This window comes from Colletotrichum aenigma (genome assembly GCF_013390185.1).
Source record: "Colletotrichum aenigma strain Cg56 chromosome Unknown KSG_Cg56_contig08, whole genome shotgun sequence".
Lineage (NCBI taxonomy): Eukaryota > Fungi > Ascomycota > Sordariomycetes > Glomerellales > Glomerellaceae > Colletotrichum > Colletotrichum aenigma.
In genome coordinates, this window is record NW_023500914.1 from 3,155,703 (window position 1) to 3,175,290 (window position 19,588).

At 54.2% G+C, this 19,588-nt stretch overlaps 2 protein-coding genes across 2 annotated transcripts; both read left to right on the forward strand.

The window, feature by feature from the left end:
• Nucleotides 1-1,485: 1,485 nt before the first annotated feature.
• On the forward strand, nt 1,486-2,715 carry CGCA056_v012336 (uncharacterized protein; the record flags this gene model as incomplete). Its single annotated transcript, XM_037327580.1, has 1 exon — nt 1,486-2,715. One exon carries the CDS (start codon nt 1,486-1,488, stop codon nt 2,713-2,715), a length of 1,230 nt encoding a protein of 409 aa, XP_037173724.1.
• A 12,728-nt stretch (nt 2,716-15,443) lies between these two features.
• CGCA056_v012337 (uncharacterized protein) lies at nt 15,444-18,613 on the forward strand (the record flags this gene model as incomplete). Its single annotated transcript, XM_037327581.1, has 10 exons — nt 15,444-15,499; nt 15,714-15,763; nt 15,815-15,913; nt 16,605-16,685; nt 16,818-16,947; nt 17,009-17,338; nt 17,795-17,857; nt 17,895-17,943; nt 18,296-18,382; nt 18,575-18,613. The coding sequence occupies 10 exons, from the start codon at nt 15,444-15,446 to the stop codon at nt 18,611-18,613; spliced, it is 984 nt and encodes a 327-aa protein (XP_037173725.1).
• Nucleotides 18,614-19,588: the final 975 nt, after the last annotated feature.

The window sequence follows — 19,588 nt, forward strand, 5'->3', positions numbered from 1 at the left end:
GAGGGGCTCCACAAGCGAGAAAGCGTTTCTTTCATATTTTACACTTTCAGGCGGAAAGATTCAATATTTATATGGGCATGGCAAAGGAAAAATCTAGCGGCTATTGAGGCAATAAATCTACAAAAAACTTCTTCGACATATGAAAGGACCCTCGTCGATAGCTGTCGCAGTGGACCCCACATAAATTGGTCCCGTGGACCGTTTGGAGCGAACTGGTCTCACCTTCGGGCGAACGCCACGACGTATTAGCTCACTCTAGATGCTTGGGCAACAGATGTCATTCGTCTTTGGCTTTCGTGTCCGCCGGCGCAGCATTACGTGAGTCTCTTCTGCGACCCTGCCTCGGCTCCCACTTGTCAATGAAACACCCTCTTTCAGAATGCCCTTCTCAATATCCACAGAACTGTCAAGGTGATGATGCATGGCCCTCAACGGTGACCTTGATTATTATTTGCTATTAGCAAAACTCTTTTCCTTGACAGAAACTTTGCCTCCCACCCACCCGGAGCAGTGTTACCCTTGTATTGGAAAAGTCTGTGGTTGGTAGGCGGGATGGGATATAAGGTTTTTGAAACTATCCATTCTCAACGCAGTCCGCATCCACATGAACGCCAGGTGGGTGACCAGAGAGCTTCCTTGATATACGGATTCAATCTCAGTCCCAAGCACATACGACCATACCCATTGGAAAACTCGGGATCCCGTCCGCTCTCCCATAGATAAGCCAATGAGGGCTGGAGTAGTAGTCGGGTCGGTGACGACCGGCGAATGCCCGGTGTTGTATGTGCTTTTTTTGCACCTTCCTTGTTCGAGGGTTGTTGTTCGTTTTGTTCAACCATCTCTCGTTCCGAGGACAGACAGTTGCACCTGGGACATATTTGTGGCATGTTATGTATGCTGAGGCGTTTTTCCTTGTGCACCTTGGTAATGATCGTCCAGACGTATGTCGCCGCAAACTTTGAGCACAGCTAGAAAGTTGCTCTGTGGCTGTTGTTACGAGCAATATATTAGCAATATGCTGATCAGTCTGAGTTTGCTGTGCAGAGCCCAATACGAGAAGCCTCGAAGCCACTGCGAGAATCAAACTATTCTCGAAGGGCCGGTTTTTCACGTCTAGCTACTCAAATGGATCATTGAACGACCTCTCTACCTCTTTAGCCCAGCCACATCCATTTGTGCGGGTGCCTCACGAAGGCTGTTGAAAAAGTCTGTTACCATTACTGATGAAGACGCCTACATCGAACGTTGGACGACTCCAGCGCCTGGCAGTGGCTGCTCATCGTCGCCATCAGGGTCTACCATGATCTGTTGAGGCGTTCTCAACGCGCCATGAGGGTTGGAAGCCTCCTTGACTGTATCAGCGTAAGCGGATTTATATCTGAACACGACGTGACGCCTGATGTTTCCCCTTTTTCTTTGTCCTCATCTCTCATCATCGTGCCCTCCTTTCCCGTCTTGTTTGCGGAAACTCACCGATCTCACACCATGAAGTGCTTCATCATCACAGGCGCCATCTTGTTGGCGCCCTTGGCGATGGCCAAGCCGGTTAACCTTCAATCAGCCCGGCCCAGTCTCATCGGGCTTGCGGCGGCGGCCGCCGGCAAGAACATCACGTCGGATGGCCCGAACTTCGAAGACAACGTTCAAGGACCTGAGCGACCTGAGCAGGACGTGCACCAGTGCATCGTAGACTGCTGGGTCAAGAAAATAGGGGATGCGAACAAGATAGGGGATGCGGACACAATGAAATGCACGTGGGATTGCATGCACCGCCCCAAGGACACCGTCAATGTTCCGTCCACGAGCACTTCGCCGTCCACGAGCACTCCGCCTTCCACGAGCACTCCGCCTTCCACGAGCACTCCGCCTTCCACGAGCACTCCGCCTTCCACGAGCACTCCGCCTTCCACGAGCACTCCGCCTTCCACGAGCACTCCGCCTTCCACGAGTCCTCTTGTTCCCACCGGGTCGAGGACGTGCTCGAGCACTATCAGCTCGACTGCTGCTCCCACCTCGACTACTACTAGTACTCCCGACGAGGCTACCACGGCCATGATCACGGTCACCAATACCGCGACGGTCACAGAAACAATCTATATGCCAGACGACGCTACTACCACTGGAACCTCTGAGCCAACTTTGGCTCCCACTGGTACGCCCGACGCGACTACTACTGCAACTTCCGATTCAACACCCGCTCCTACTCCTATCGATACATCTGCGGAGACAACTACTACCGCTGTAATTACCAGCGCTCCTGATAGCACTGATACTGGAACTTCCTGTGCTTCGATGAGCTGTGATCCTACGACCACCGTCACCGTCGCCACAACGATCACAGCCTCGCCCTCGCCTTTGGCTTCGACTTCAACCTCGGTCGATGGCCCCGTCTCTACCCCGGAAGCGTCTTCAACGTCGACCGTAACATCGACATCAACCGACGCTTCTATCTCTATCCCGGAAGCATCGTCAACGTCGACCTCAACATCTACTGCTTCTGTCTCTACCCCAGGATCGCCATCATCCAGCACTTATTCGTCCGGTTTCATCACTACCACCGCCGCCCCCGAAGAAGTTACGGTCACGGCAACCAACAGTGTCACCGTCGCCCCAGCAGAAGTCACAGTCACCGAAACCAACACTGTCACCCAGTCACAGCCGCACTATCTCCTTAACCCTTTCCGCCCGTTCGACCCAAACCCTACCATGGCATAAGTATGATCAAGAGTATCAAATGGTATGCGGAGGCTAAAGTCGGTATAGACATGGTAACATGTTTGGTGGAGTGAAGAGTCGCGGCATGTTTTTGTTCAGTCCCAAAACCTAAAGCTCATTGATAAAAGGGGCAGATTTTGTAGTCTGAGGAAATTACGTAGATCCAGGTCCTCTGTTTGTGCGAATCAAAAGACATTGTTCGAATACAGATAGCAGTCTGGTGACATGAAGACAAGATGATTACTGGCCGAATGAATATGTTCTGTCTTTGTCACGACTGTCGATAGCATCTACAGCCCTCGACAGTTTATAATAATGCACACCAAGTCCGAACAGGATTGATTGTTCAATAGCTTTCAGCGCTACAACCCTTCATGCATTGCATTTGAATTGCCTTTACAAGCTTCGTTGCAGTAACGCTAGGAAGTATCTTCAAGCAGTCTCCTGGCAACTCTCGTCTCGGCTCATGGTTTCCTTATGAGATGTTTAGCATCTTCATTCTTGTCGTGGCATCATATCGGTGTTCCATTTGCCTGAAAGTGAAGCTAGAGGGCTATAGGAGTATGCATACATACGTCTGGAAATTAGACATGGGGATTTTCGAGGTTTCTCGACAAGTTTTGTGTCAATTTGCAGCGGTGTAAAGAGTTCACTCACTTGTTGACCTGCTCAATGATAACGACCGAGCTCCATTATGACATTGTCAATAAATGTCGGATGGACAGAGCCTGCCCGGCATCTTCATTTCGTTTCTTATGATCGCAATCAGAATAGCCTCGTCGTATATTGGACCACCGAGACGTATCTCATCTTGACAGCTATGTTCTACATGGCCCCCGTTGATGGCACAGAAGTCGAGGCTTTTGGATATCGCGTTGAGCCGGCAATCATTTCCCCTGAATTCGTCTTTGAGACCCGATAATACCAGGTGAACACGACACTGATATCTGAAATGGCGTCGCCAGGAGACATGACAACGCCTGCAGTATTCTGGTCTTTAGTATCTTCCAACATAAGACCGTTTCTTGCAGGTCATTGATAGTTGTAGCTGGTCTATGTACAAAACGACGTACTCGTAACAGCCCCGGTCAGGGCAGCACTCATGTACTTCACATAAACCACGGCGAAGAAGAGGGACATCACGGACTGAGCGACCCTCTTTCCGTATACTTCAGAATTCTTCCGAAGTTGGAATCTCATAAGCGTGCTCTTGTGACTCTTCTTGCAACGCTCATAGTTAAACTGTCCATCTTATCAGTTGACGGCACGGTACCAGATTCGACAGCTCAACTTCACTGGCAGCTAGTCAACCTCAACCCGGGCAACTTGTAGTTGTCTAGCAATGTCATCAAGGTGACCTGCAACCGACAACTGTCATTCTTGAGTCTCCCGGATTCAATGAACCAAGGCCAACTTGCTCCTACCTCTGCGTGGGCATCCCAGATACCCGGTCACAACGCTCGACGCGTCCGCCGTCTCCCAGACGCGTCGCTCCACAGCCGCGCTCCCATGTCGTCGAAACCCGGCGGCCCCAGGACCCCTTTTTTCTGCCCACTTCCTCCCTCTCAACTCACTGACTCTGTTCGACTCTCTCGTCGACAAGGTTTCTCCCCGTCATTTCGAGGTCACATCGACATCAGAAATGCGAACCCGCTCGACGTCTCATTGTTCCACGCAAAGGGTATTCTGCCCACCGGCTGCCTGGGGGGTTTCAATATCGTCGCTCTGGTAGACCGCGGCAAGGCATACCCACTCCTGATGAACCCGTCACCCAGAGTTGGGGTCGGCATCTCCAAAAAAGCAGCATCCTTGGCACCACGAACCCAGCAGCAAGTTGATGAAAAAGGAACCCTCCCTCAGCAGCGGCCAGGAACGCGGTCTATCAAAACGTAACCCCCACGTGGAGAAGGACAAGGCCAGGTTCGCAGGCCGAAGAAAAAAGAGGGCAAGACAGAGAACAAGAAGATGCAACGATGCTGTCCTCAATCCCAGGCCTGGTCCGGCATGGATATCCATGCCAAGGCCCCCTCGCACCTCATCCCCGGTGCCCGCATGCCTAAATATAGTGGAATGATGCTTGTCACCAATACCACTGCATCATGCAGGGGAAGCTCGGTGGTGTTTTCAGGACTGTCACCTCATTTCTTCACCATCTAAACCTTTTTGGGCAACAGCGCTCGCCGGACGCGTCGAGGGCCCCCCGACGGCGGAGTACGGCGAGCTTGAGTGGACAATGGCCCTGGGAATTCCCACCGACCCGGAATTACCAGGGCCCTTGACCAGCAGAGACGCGCGAAGATATCGCGGCGCGTCTCTCTGTCAGGCTTGGGCAAGCTGAAGCTCGCCGCGACTTTGAGATGCCTTCATCACAGCCATATCGAGGTACATGAATCAACGGATTGTTTAGAGCAGCGCAAGAGACTTGACTAAATATGTTGGGGCTCTTCCAATTCCTCAGAACCAGGGCCATGCTCTCATAGTCTTTGAAATTGGACGGCGATCTGGGAAGATTGGCGGAAATACCAAAACCCTTCCTACCAAACGAGTCGGGTACTCTCAAAGGATACCGTTTAGAACCCCAAGCGAGTTACTTTGTAACCAACCGCTTTCACGTTATCAGCCGATATTTGCATGAGTGCTTCAGAGCTCGTCGTTGGAGACATCCCCACCAAGAGGTCCATTCATCTCCATCGGGACTGAGGATCGAGTGTCTGCTCCGAGAGATTGCCTTGGCGATGACTCTGTGTTCTTCCAATCTGCGCTCACAAAGCCCAGGAGCAATATGCGTCGAGCTGCGCCTCCGACCAGCGTCCAAGTAGGTTGCCGGACCATCACCGAAACTTGATTTTGGCCGCGAAGAGGAAGTAGAGCCGGAACCAAGGTCCGTGACAGACCTGCACTCAAATGCCTTCTGTCATGACTGCCTGGCCGATGGCCAGTTACTTACTGCTTGTTTGTGCACCTTTCCCCCGATATTGACAATATCCAGACTGTGGCATTGAATCACCGATGATTGGGGGCAATATATGGTCAACCAGCAAGTGAACTGTCCGCTCACGTCTTGACAATGCTCCCGGATGGCGATCACTTGGGAGTTTCGCAATCTGGGCTGGCTAGATTGAAGGCGGGCAGCCTCTGTCATTCCGCGATCAATAGTGCCAGTTCATTAAGTTCAGTAACACGTCTCCTTGCAGCACCAACATTGACTACTATGCATTTCGGTGCTGTTGTTCACAACATGGCTGGCAACGCCAACTCGTCCAGAGTGGGCTTCGTCTGCCCAATAACATGAAGTGACGGGCGAATGCCACTTGGTGCCGTCCCTTTTCAGCGCCGCTCACGTATGTATAAATCACCCGAGAATGTCAAAACAGACCGCCGATCACAGAGCCTAGAACACGGCGGCATGGCCTCGTTCGCAGCGTTTGCGAACATGAGCGATGTCTCGGTCAATGTGTTTAACTAGACAAAGGATACCGAGACCCTATCAAACCTCCCTGACCGCCACGGTGTTGCAGCGGTGAGCTGTCGTCGACTGGGCGGTGAGAGTGCATACACCCAACGGCAGCTGCAAACGTGATGAGTGAACGTGTCAGTCTACCAAAGACATCAACTGCATGCTTGCCATGCGGACAGTAACAGGCTGTCTCGCTCCCCGTCAAGAATTTATGCACATGGCGTGGCGGCGAGACCAAATCCCGTGACGAACGGTTCTTCCCCACTTGTTGGAATCCAGCTCATCGTCCCCACAAACGGCTTCAATGTCTTGGAGGAAGTTGGTGATGTCTTGGATGATACTTTCCGCCCAGCAGCGCTCAACCAATACAAAACGGCGCATCGTAGAAACACAAAGACACATGGCTGTTCATGGCCCGTCAAATCGTAAAGTGAATCCAAATGCCTATCAAGATGTTGAGCTACCCGCAGCTGTCCTCCTCAGCGCGAGTTACTCGGGATGATAGAGGAAGTTGAAAACAACACACGATTGGGCTTCACTGACTCTGATACTCATTTTCACAAAAGCCCAATCCAATGACAATCGCTTTTTTTGCGAACTTGTTATCTTCTTCTGGGTGGACGCTTCGTCGGTTGACATTCCAATGTTCGTCCCTGTCACTCGGATGCGAGTGATACTCGCCAGTCCTCAGCTTCTAAGCGTGAGGTATTGATCTTTCGATAGCAGTCTCATCCGACGGCCAAAGCGTCAATCCCGATGCCAACCGATCCTACAAAAACGGCGAATACGCAAGGCCATGCACCGAGTGAATGATCGTCGTTCCTAGAAGTGACCGTTGCAGCGAATTGCTTCGGGTTGTGCCTGCCTGGGTGGAACTGCAATGCCTGTCAGTCGGTGTGCGGGATCTATCGCCCCAGCTTCGCGACTGACATCTTACGCAGTAGAAATCCAGCTGAGTACAACTGTCGGCCTGCCAGGCCTGACCTTGGCTGACAGACAAGGGCGCAACGCCATCAGTTTGTCCAGTGGATTCTGGAGAGATCTCTAACAGGGCTGGGTGTCAAGTCTGCCCGTACTCAACCTTGCAGCTATACGTACAACATGTCCCTCCCTAGGTGACGGCAGGCCCGTCTTCAGCCGCGCAGAGAGGCTGCGTAAGGCTGAAGCAAATCTTTCGACTGGGTTGACAGGATGCAAGATGCCACTGCGGACGATGGATAAATGGAGCGAAACAGGGGGGCAAAATAGAAGATGCGAGGCGTACAAGTGCATTTTCCTAGTTTTTTATAAGCATAAAGGGTGGGAGGATGGCTTCTGCAGGGCTTTGCGCTCGAGAGTCAGAGGTCGTATCCAAGCGGAATGTCCGTGAAGTGCATAAATCATATTCTGTAGTTCAGGTCGTCTCATTCAATCAGTGGCCAGGAAACCAAGAAACAGAGCCCCAGGGCTATTTACCGAGAGACGTCTGGTAACATGTATCTTCAAGCCGCTGATATCTGAAGAGCTTTAGATACACTGAGGAAATACCGTCAAATTCTTATTGAATCTGACGATTGGACGGGTATGGCGTGGCTTACAAGGATGCCGGCAGAGAAGAGAGGGACAGATGGATTGGGTACCGCAAAATCTGCACCGCAGAGGGCTGCAATGGGACCTTGGGGAACGGGACAGGGGCAAGCAAGCAGACACCGCCAGGCCCCTACCTTTCGACCCTTCCCCATCCCCCTGGCTGAGGTCTGGTTGTGCCTGCAATGCGCACGCACTGACATGCTGCACCTCTCGAAGTTTGCGAGGGTGTAAAAGTCCTCCAAGACGAAAGGAGGTCGATGTGGGCCGCAGAATATCAAGGGGCGAGCTTTGCCGACAGGGCGGCTCCACGCAAGGATGCTGAGAGGATCCCAGTCAACGCGTCAACCGGCACAACTCCTATCCAGTGAGTTGGAATCGATTTGTGGAGGTTGGGCAACTCGACAGCACCGACGCGTTGTTGCTCGATGGAGGTTGAACTCGCTCGCTGTCGAAAGCCCAACTGGAGGACGAATGCGGCAACGCTTGCTAGTCGGACTGGCCGCCGTTTCTGGCGTTGACTGGTGGAACTTTGACTCGCTTGCCTGGCAGATAACGTGGCACCTAACCGTTGCCAGCCGTTGGAACTTGGTGGTTTATCCATGACTCTCTCTCTCTTGGAAGAACGTGAGGCGTGACGACGGTGGAATGCACAGATGGACTTGTCAATGTCATCAAGCCAAGTACCGTAGCAGTGGCAGGCTGACTCTGATCCTGCGGTGTCTTGGTCTGGGTACGAGGAGCCTGATTGATTGGCAGGGGGCAGAACGGGGGCCGCCAGGCCTCACAATGGCTGCGCTGCTGTGGGGCTCATATGGCTTGAATGGCACTGTAGCTGCGTTGCGTAGTAATCCGACCGCCCGCTTGCGCCGCTAGTGGTATCGACTTGCTTCCTCTAATGTTGCTCGTTGCGGCGTTGCCGTAGTCTGTCCGGTATCCTCGTACCCAAGATCAAGGAAAAGCAGAGCAGATCGCGTAGCAGAGATTGCACCGACTGCGACAATGTGCAGTAAATGGTCAGGACTGTGATTTCGTGCTGCCGAGTGTGATTGTTTTCGCATTCAATATGGTCTAGTCGCGGTCCGCTGGCCCCCAATGTGGAGATGAGGTCCGGGACAAGACTGAACCAACGTATCCGTATTGCATAAGTAACAGGTATGCATGCCTAGGTGGCTCGCAGCTTCACGGCGAGGCACTTGAAGAAGCTGGTGCCAGAAAGATTCAGATAGGCTCCCAGCCCAGCAATGGCACCATGCCACCCTCGTCGTCATCTTGGTCGTGTGTTTTAGCTCAGTCTCCAAGGGAAGCAGCAGTTCGTCCTGATGAATGTGAGTGAGACCCGTTTGTTCAAGCCTCGCGGGGTCTGCCAGGTTCCTCTGGGCTGTCAGGAGTTGGAGAAGCGCCCTAGTCCAAGCCCAGTGCTCCCTTTTCACCGTCCAAACGGATAGCCCATGCCGGACGACGCCCACCCGCGGCGCGGCAGCCACGCCCACATCCCAGGCTGGTCACAGTCCAGAGATGCCCTGCCGCTGCCTCACCCCCGGCCGCCCACCTGGTGTAGCCGCGGTGGCAAAAAATGGTTTCGCGCCATGCAGCCGTGCTGCGGTGACGGCAGGGGCGTCCGTACGAATTGCCATCATTGCTGAATGTGTGGCGGTCGATGGCGGTGGACTTGTGAAGAACTTGAAGGCAAATCGTAGGTATGCGGTACCAATCTGCTCGGTCGTATTCAGTTCAGTCGACAATTCATCAAAGACTTTAGGCGGCAGCGGTTTTGCTTGGATGCATACTATGCATATTGAAACATGCTGTCGTCTGTTGTTTGCTTGGATCGAATCTCGGCGCCCGAGTGGCAGCACATCCCTGTCTGTGGTAAGGCATACTATTCATAATCATGGAAGTATCGTTGCACTATTTACCATCTCGGTGGCATATTGATACCTGAATCCCATGGCGAACTGGCACAGCCATCCACGGGTCGGCAAATTCTCCGAGGCCGGGACAAGCCAGGGGCGACGACGCCAGCTAGTGGTTGGTCGTGAGTAGTATGAGGCGGCGATGCCTGGTAGAGTGGTGAAGACAGAGGGCTGCTTTTTGCTGGCACCCTGCCATGTTGTTGTCTTTCAAGGCAATAAATTGCTTCAAGGTGAGAGACAGCCATGGCGTCCGAGATAGCTAGCTACTGGAGGGAAGCAGTGCTCAGTAGGTGCCTTACACAGGCTGCCCTGTGCCCCACTTGAGATCAGCCACAGCTGCAAGCAGAAGCTACCGCCGTATGTTCACGATGCAATGCCCCTCAGTTACGAAGATACATGGCGAGGCAGCTACATGCATGGTGCATTGTACCACATCACACCTACAAACACACCGACTTCGCAGCAGGATCAAGACCGACGTGCCTTCATCTGGACTCTGCATCTCTTCTTTGCCGCGAAATCGAAACGATTCGATTCGACACATTTCCAGCAGCCGGTGCAATCGACCAAATCACGTCACTGCCTACCTCAATTCCCCATGTCGGGGCCATCCATTTCGGACGACTCACGGGGTGACGGAGCCAGTCTGAGAGCCATGGGCTCGGTCGCAAAAAAGCACCAATGACGCGTCGAGTCCTGCGAGGACCCAGCTCCGATGGCCGTGGCCCACGAGAGCGTGACGTTTGCGACTCGCTCTCGCTCTCTGCGCAATCCTGCGTGTCCATTCCACGCGCCTTTTGTCATCCCGTCCCTCCCTCTTTGCATCTACGCCATCCGGGTTTCCTCGTGCTTGACCGGACGACTTCCGCGACGCGGCACGTCTGCGACAACTGGATAGTTCGGATGTGTTGCTTTTTCTGCTGCTTTGGGCCCCGTATGCCACGGCGATACGAAGGGAGGCCGGGAAAAAAAGAGTCCGTCTCCTCCTGCCGGTCCCAGGGAGACGAGAGCAGAAACGACGTTGGCTGATGGGTTGGCGTGGGTGGTAGAACCAACAGCCTGGCTGGACGCCACGACTCGGGAGGATTAAAAATAGCTCCAGGAACAACGAGATGGCGCAGCAGGCAAAGTTTTTGGGCAGTTCATTGGGTTTGGTTGAACCAACTCCCAGATGGACGGCAAGAAGAGGCGCATCAAAGTCCGTCTGGATGCAACCAACATTCACACCAAGGCACTTTGATTACGAGCCCTCAACCAATACGCACTGTTGTACTGGGGCGGTGTTCGTACTCGATTGAGGGCGTACACTGTACTCATCATGAAGCACATGCAGCCCATCACATCATCGCTATCGCCATAGCCTAGTCTGAATCAATCACAACGGGACTTGGAACGCTTCCAACTCCCTCCACCGCGTTGTCCAATGCAAGGCGTGCTGGCTGCCAGTGGCTGGAGATTGTCTTTGTTACCGGCGCCACGCCCACCTTCGCCTCGGGACGTCTGCGTCTCCAGCCCGGCAGGACGCCTGCCATCGAAACCTGACTGCGTTGCGAGAGGGACACACGAGTGCCGATGTACTCTGGCCCCTAGCCCCAAGACGCGCCTCTCTCAGAACTTTGCCCGATGCAGAATGGCCGTGTCAAACGGCAACAACGCCGGCGCCGCGGCGGTAGGGGAAGAAAAAAAAAAAAAAAAAAAAAAAAAAGCGCAGACGGCTTTGGCTTTCTTGACGTCTCGACGACATAGTTTACTAGCTCCAGAACTGTCTAGCAGCGGCACGAGCTGCAGCTGCATGGCGGTGATTAAGTTCCGTCAACGGCATGGCTCAGAATCAAATGGCAGCCAGCATTGCGTATGTCCAATCTCGCCGGCGGTCTGGAGTTGAGCCCATGGACGATCGGCCTACATTGCGGACGGGGAACATGTCCCGTTTGATAATGGCCCCCTACGTGGGTGGACGTGTTAGCCGCTCCTTACCCAATATGCAACCATTTCCGCGTCCCACGACTCGCCCACAGCTTCGAGAAGCAGATTTTGGCCGGATTCAGAGCACAGCCGACAGCACACAGAGTGCACTCTATCCAAGGCAAGTGCTTGGACTGCCTTGCTGCTTTCCGGTCGACACGACAGTCGGCAGCGCGATGGGCATCCAGTACGCTTGCATAATCTGACGACGGATGCGCTGTGCTCAATGCTTCAGTGCTATCGATGGCGTAACGTGGTCCCAAGATCAGCTCCGCACGAGGACTGTTGGCTATATCCCGCTGGGTTCTGGCCTCAAAGTTTTTACTCTTTTAAAGTGGCTCTGTGGTATTTCTTTCAGACCAAAAGCCTTAACAACTTGGGATACCATGAGGTATCTGAATGTGCCGTCGCCAACCAGAACAAGCTGATAACGCGCATACGCCGCCGCATAGGCATGCAAAGCATGGCAGAACTGTTGCCAATATTTTCTGCCCACGACGGCGAATTCCGTCGCTAAGGCAGGACTAGCCGGTCGCTTAGAAGCAAGCTCCAGCGCGGCGTGCGAGCCATGCCTGCTACCGCCAGTCAGAAAAAGCCACCAAGACCAGCCGGTTGGAGTTTGCCCCCCTCTGGATATGAAGACTAAATTACCTGGGTCTTCGACTTTCCACTGGCGAGCTACGACAACTTGGGTGTACTTCATACACTAGATGCCTTGGCCTGCCCCGCCGTCTCCTGTCACTTCTCGAACCGGCTCACGAACCGTTGGACATGCACCGAGACCCAATCCTTGTTGCCGGAACCCACCGGTCATCAGCCAGCGGGTCACCAGAGGTAGGTACTTTGCTTTGAGGGAAAGAAAGAAAAAAGACCAAAAAGGGTATTTAGCTCGTCCCATTCTTTTGGTTGGTTCGGAAAAACGCTAGCACAAAGTCAAAGACCGAGCGCTGTCCTCACCGATGTAAGGAGGCTTCGAGTCGTGACTGCAGCCTCAGACTCGAGCGTATATGTCAGGGCGATGACATATTCGTACGTACTTGGTCGCGATTGCGGTGCTCCTCGCTGCATGCATATCCGCAGGAAGGGATGCTCCAGGCATCCCCGTGCCTTAATCTGAATAATAAGCTATGCAGGGTACAGAGTACGGTTTCCAACGTGGTCCTTACGGCGGCGGCCGGCGTCCAGCATCCAGCATCTAGCAACCCAACAAGCCCCAAAAAGGTACAGACACCGTTGACAAGGTCTGCACCAGAACCGTGGGAGAGCTGCCGTTTATTCGACTGGACTAACCAGACTCGTCTAGCAGAATAAGGTAGGCTGCCTCTGGCCCTGGTCCTCGCCGACACCCTTCGCCGTCCGCCCCCCCCGTACCTAGGCACGTTTCCCAGTAGCTCTCACTCCACCACCTGAACCCCCGTACGAGCAGCGCAGCCCCTGAACTTCCCGACTGGCTCGCACCTCGTGCCAGGGCCGGGAGACCAGGTCGCTGGACACCGGTACGGATGGCTTGTGGAATGAAATGACCGTGGACCTAGTAGCATCCCAGACACACTGGCAGGAGCCGTCTCTCTGTGTGTCTTTCTCCGCATGTGCCGCGGCCCCAGGCGCAGAAGCTTCAGGATGATCTGGTTCTGGTTCCTGAGGGCTTCTTCACCTGTCATCAATCAGGTATCCCTGAGGCTGCCACCCGGGCCCGTTCCTTCAGACTAGACTGCGGACGATGCACTACTGCCCAGTTTTGACGGTGCCGTCATCCTTGCTTCCCGCGCCGCACCGCACCGCTTGAGGGGACCGTCGGCCGTTGCAACTTTGGATAGTCACTTGTGGTTTTGATGGTGCAGAACAAATGGCCATGACGCCATCTAGAAGCGAACAAGCCTGCTCGTGAAAGCCGTGGAATGTGCATACCGTGTGTCTCGTACGAGTACCTCTGGGCTCTGGGCTGGCGGAGGAGGGAGAGGACGTCACTGGACTCGCACGCTGGGTGATCATGGCAGGTTGACCTGCTGGACTGAGGCGCAACACCAAAGTCAAAGCCCAATCGTTCTTTCCCGTACCTACCTTACCTTACCTGCCTTATGAGCATTCATCTGACGTTCGTTCTTGACTTATGGAAAGCCAAGCCAACGGTCCGGGAAAGAGGTGAGGTCCTGCTGGTTCCATTCTTGCCTCCCGTCCACGTCCTGCCTACCTCAGCCGAGCCCCGGTCGGCAAGCACGTGTCCCATGTGCACCTTAGTGGGCGTGTTCCAGCTCCATCGTGACTTCCAAACCCCCTGGCCAGCCACGATCAGTCGCCCTTGCCTTTGCCTGCCTTGCCTGGTCTTGTCTTCGCCTTCCTTGCCCTGCCTTCCCGTCCACCCCCCGTTCATTCCCTGCAGCAACTCAACATCGCCTCGATTTGGACTTGGACTTCAACTTCAAATTCAACGACGCCCATTTGGAAAGTCTAACGCTGTATTCAGTCTTCAGAAACAGCAGCGACTCCCCGTTGATTCTGTGCGCCCGCATTTCGCTTATCGCGGCAATCTTCAGTTTGAAGCATCCGCTAGACGCAACAAAAGTAAAAGTCACCGTGCAAGGTTTTTTTTCTCTCTCTCGCGCCGGCAGACGGGGCCTCGCCTTCGACTCGTCATACAGAGCACTTTCCTGTCGCATATCTGACATCCACCACCACAATATCGATCCAAGCTGGGACAACGCGCCCTGGAACGATCCGTTCTTTTTCTTCCCGCCCGCGAAGTCTCGACGCGAAACAACAGGAAGATCAGCCGAGTGCCTGTCACCCTTTACTGAAACACTCCTAATTCAGTGCACCTTGAAGCCGAGCTGCGATTCAGGAACCGGTCATCAGGTCCGCCCTGACCATTTTTTCCAATGTGAGTCGCTGTTTCTCTCGCATGTCGCAGCTCCAGACGGGCCCGTCACCTTCTCAACCCCGGATGTCATTACCTCCCCCCAATCGCACCCAACCACCTTCTTCCCTGATGCTTGACCTGAGTCAACACGCGCCACCCACGCCATTTCCCATGAGATATTCGTTCGAATCGCTGCCAATCTACCCGCCCGCCGGCTGGCTGGTGGGCATTGCAAAACTTGCGATACGTTGGCAGATCGAAGTGGGCATCCGCAGCCCTTAAGTGGGTGCAAACTGAAGGCTATAGGCGCAACCCAGGAGCATCTCACGTCCCATGTCATGTCTTTTATCTCGTCCGAGGCGAGACCTCCACTAGCAGATATCCGCACACGCTTGCTGTCTTGCGCCATCCCCAGTGTCGTTGTCTAAATAACGTGGCTTGCAACCCTCCTCGTGTCATGACGCTTGTTGGGGCTTTCTACCTAGCGTTCGTTCAAATGGTGCTAATTTTGACCGTTGCGCGACAGAAAGATCAAACCGAGCCCGTCCACGATCATCCCTGCGCATCGCTGTGTCGCCGACCCAAATTCTACAGCATCTCATCCCATCCAATCTGCTGGGGGCGTTCTCGAACAGTGTGCCTCTGGCTTCTTCGCGCGACCTACCGGCTGTAGGGCCAGGGCAGTCCCTGACTTGCTTAGCGTCACAGCGAACCGACTTACAGAAACACGCGCACACACACACACTCTCTCTCACACCTCACACCCGACCTACCTTACCTTGCAGGGCCTGCGCAGTATCCGTACTACCACGGGCGTTCCAGCAGCCCGGGCCGTCTCCCAGATATAGCAATTGGATCAGTTAAAGACATCGCCACACCGCGGCAGACGGCTGCGAGTTCGTGAAGATATTCTGCTCTACATCGCACAGCGCGTATCGCATCCAATCAGCACGCCTTTCTCTGCCCGATGTTCGCAGGTTGGTCCATTGAAGCTGCGACACCTGGTACAGCACATTGTACAACGTACGTCCTACTGCGCGCATACAAATCAACGTCGTCGCGTCAATTGGACTGGAAAGCGGCAACGCGATCCAACTCCATAACGTCTGAGCACCCTCGTCCTCGTGGTCTTCGTGGTCCCTGAGGTTGGTGTCGCCCCCCCTGCTCTCACTCCTCCCAGGGTGTTTGTTCAGGGTATTGTACGCGGACAAGGGTTCGACTGTTTGCTAACGGTTGGCGATTCTTTGACAGGTACCGGTCCACCAGGCTATCTCAAGCCGCCCCTGTGTTAGCAGCTTCTTTACCTTACAAGCCACAAGGGCTTACGGTCTTCCCCAGGCGGTATCAACGCTGAAGCTATCTTAGACCCTCAAGATAGTGGCCTGCCAAACTCCATCTCAAGCTGTCGACGAAGCTTATTCTCACGGAATCTCACCGGTAAGTCAGCCACACCTTCTTTGGAGGACCGAACATCTGTCACTTCCCCTTCACTTTACCCCCTGGCGGCATATCTGGCCCCGCCGTTCCCCCGTTTTCCCTGGCCGCCCTTGGGCACATTGTGGGTGTTTATTACCACTCAACTCCACGAACAACTGCAAGCGGTGAAGATGGCCTTCAGTCTAGACTTTTGCACATCACGCACATCCTCTTTCAACCACTGCTATTTTAGCATTTTCTTGGGCAATTCTCAAGCCGGGGGACCGTTCCGTCCACACCTCTCTTGCAGGCTCCCCTAACAGCTACCCACCCAATATTTAGCCGGGATTTCGCTTCCCACAATTCTCTTGGGTTCCTCTGTATCGTCCAATGGACGTCCCTTGGGGGCAGCCCATCACACCCCAGCTTCTCCTTAATAAATGTGCCGAGTGGTTCGCTGAAGGAACGTCGTCTGCTTGGGAGTTGGCGTTATCGGTCATCCTACCTGATTTTTTTTTTTTTTTAATCCCCTTCCCTTTCCTTTCTTCTTCCCCCCCTGGTCTTATTGGAGGCCCATTGCCAATCACTTCAGTCTCCCTGGCTCTGCCTAAATATCCGGCATTCTCTCCTATCTCTCCTCTCCCTCACCATATCTTCCCTCGTTCCCAGCAGCGTCCGCGTCTCCTAACATACCTTTTTCTTATTCATCCAGGGTCTGCATTGCGTCATAAATCCATTTGTGCCACTCTTCAGCACGACAACCCCTGCTCAGGAACAGGCCCGTCCACTCCAAGTATGCGTTCCCAGTCTCAAGCCGCATCCCCAGCCGCTTGACAGATGTACTTTCTGGTTCCCCTTGCGAGACCAGACGTTCTTGCGATTACCCGTGGCAAGGCTGGCCTGCATGAACTAATTCGGAACACAGACAAGACCACAGGTCAGGTCCCCCAGCTCAACCCGTGGCTACCTCACAGTGAGCGGGACACAGAAAGCCTGCAGACGCATCCCAGGTTTGTCCGCACGGCCCCGGCGAACAACGTTCGACAAGCTCCCTGGTCCGTCCCCGGAGAATTGGTAGACCGTCACACAGCACCCTACCTAAACAGGATCAACCAGTCCAGTGCCTAGGGTTCCAAGAGCACTAAGACCTTGCACTACACCACGCTACGGCAGCGCCCTTCAAGCCAGAAGAATCGTCGCCTTCCACAGCTTCCTTACCAGCTTCCTTGACCCAAGCCGCAAGCCTCAATTCCGTGCATCGCTGGGTTTCCCTCCCCCTGCACAACGCGCCCACGTCCATACACACGTCCTGCAACAAGCAAACGCTGCAGAATCAAACCCACCCAAGACCACGGTCAACCAGCCTTGCGCAGATATACTTGCATCGTTACTGGCGACAAGGAACTGTCGACGCGTATCTAACACGCCTCGTCCTAACTCCCCAAGGTACGTGCTTTTCGTCCCTAATCTCCGTCTTCGTCCTCTCTATCTGTCATCATTTTTTTTTTCTCCTTCTCGCTCTTGTTCCCTAGCGCGCGGCAGCTCCAGTCCAATTTCTGTCGTATTCCGATGGGGGTCCGAAATTATTACATTTCAAGATGCATCATCTGAAGGCCTGGTTGTTCGGCGCCTGCCCACATAGGGCTTCTTCGACGCCCAAGCGCGTCGTCGTTTCAATTTCGGTAACGTCCCATGTTGCAGTCTGCGCATGAAGACTGTCTGCACGACTCAACGCATCCCCTCTTGGGCCTCTTTCCTTGTGTGATTGCCGTCAAGGGTGTTATTTTTCTGGGGCTCACTGTCGGAACCCGGTCGCGTGTTCTGGTCGCGGTCGCATGAATTTGCTCCGATCAAAGTTCGGAAAACAAAACACTTAAGATGCTGACTTGAGTCGATTTGTAGCGAGCTGGGATATCTTTGTTTCACACCGTCTCCAACATCGGACATACCTGCCCAAGATCACGGGTTAATTCTTGCTTCCTGACATCTGCACGAACTGAAGTTCATTCAACGCATCCATCGAGACGCCTGAACCGAATCCTCCCAACAAGGTGAGCATCATAGCAAGCTCCTTCCCAGCCTGCACAATACAACCAGCCGCTCTCCCAGCCATTTTGCTTGCCTTCGGCTATGCCTGCCTCCGCATCTACATGGTGCGCGTCTGGACACCAACTGAGTTGATGGGGAAAACCTTGACACAAGTGGTGCGGGGAATGCTGCGCTGTTAGGCATCAGGATGACCATCGCCTCGCGGCGATCCCATATCACGCCAGGTTTGCTGGCACTGGACATCGAACATCCCCGTTGGGATGGTTGGAGTCAGGCTAGAGCCCAGGGACGCCTAGGACGACCTGGTTCAAGGTTCACTAGTTACAGATGACAGATGCTAACGAAGGCGCACAGAAACCCCCTCGATATCAACTCATGACTGTCAGAGCCATGGCGCAGAACAGGCAGCCCTCCGGAGGCTACAAGCAGGAGCCGGATAATGTAAGTTCCTTTCCCCTTCTCTTGTTGTCCTCCCAGATATCCCCTTGCGTCGCTGCATGGCGACGTGATTATGTATTCCTTCTGTGGTTCCTGCCTTTGTCGTTTGTTTTTCTTGTCAATTACTCGAGCTCGTTGGGGTGCATAAGGTTGTCTGCTTCAGCTTGACCGCACACCGGTCTAAGTTGTCTGAAGACTCGTCACTCGGCTATCTGCTGTGACGGCGAGTCGTGACAGGCGGCAAACACGGACCTCGCCCAAAGCTCTCAAGCGGGAGTTGAAGAACAGGTCAAACAAGGATAGGGTTTGAGCGACACGCATTGCTGGCATCGAGAACATGAGAGCGTTCTGGGATTTCCGTCGCTTCCAGAAGATCGCAACGCCGTCGCAAGCTTGACCAGGTCAGGACCCAAAGTCTGTGAGATTGGCAGGGTAGCTCCTGTTTCACCAATGACCGGGGCTGTCGCAGGCTTCATTGCATGAGTGGGCCCTTCCGACTAGCGTGCCACAGCGCCATTCCCTTTTGACCCTTTCCAAAGTTGGGGGGGCAATTGGAGAAGGGCGGGCAAAGGGGAGAAAGGTGGTGGGCAGCAAGCAAGCCAGACCAGGGTTGGGCAGGGCAGGGCAAGGAAGGGTGAGTGCTACCCAACCAAGTTAAGCTCCGGGGGGCTGGTTGAACCTTGGGAAGCTCCAGAGACACGCTCGCGGTTCTGCTGGGAGTGCGAGGGATCGCAGTCAGGTCTCCGGAGCTGCCTACGGGGGCCCTCGCACAACGCAGCAATGTTTGCTTGCCTGCCTGCTTGCTTTTCCCCCTTATCCCCTTGAGCCACAGCGACTAACAGCCTCCGTACGGAGGCTGTTCCTCGTTCCTGGTGGACGGAGCTGGGAGAAGCTGGCGCATGCGCGAAGCCAAGTGGTGGCTGGTCCGCTGGAAATGAGGTACACGCAGGGCCAAACGGCGGCCAACGGCTACCCGGGCCTGCCTATGTTGCCTAGTGCTGTCTCGAGTACAACGGGTACCAACCTTTCAGCTTTTAGCCTCGGTGAGGTTGGGCTTGCCTTTACCCCTCGTACTCGTCATGAGCGGCAGAGGGACATGGCATGCAAGCCCCAAAGATTTCTCTCATGTCCACGTCAGATGAGGAGGGAACAAAAAAGAAAGAAAGGGCAGAGAGGCCAGCTAGCCGAAAGGAATCGGCTGAAGCAGAG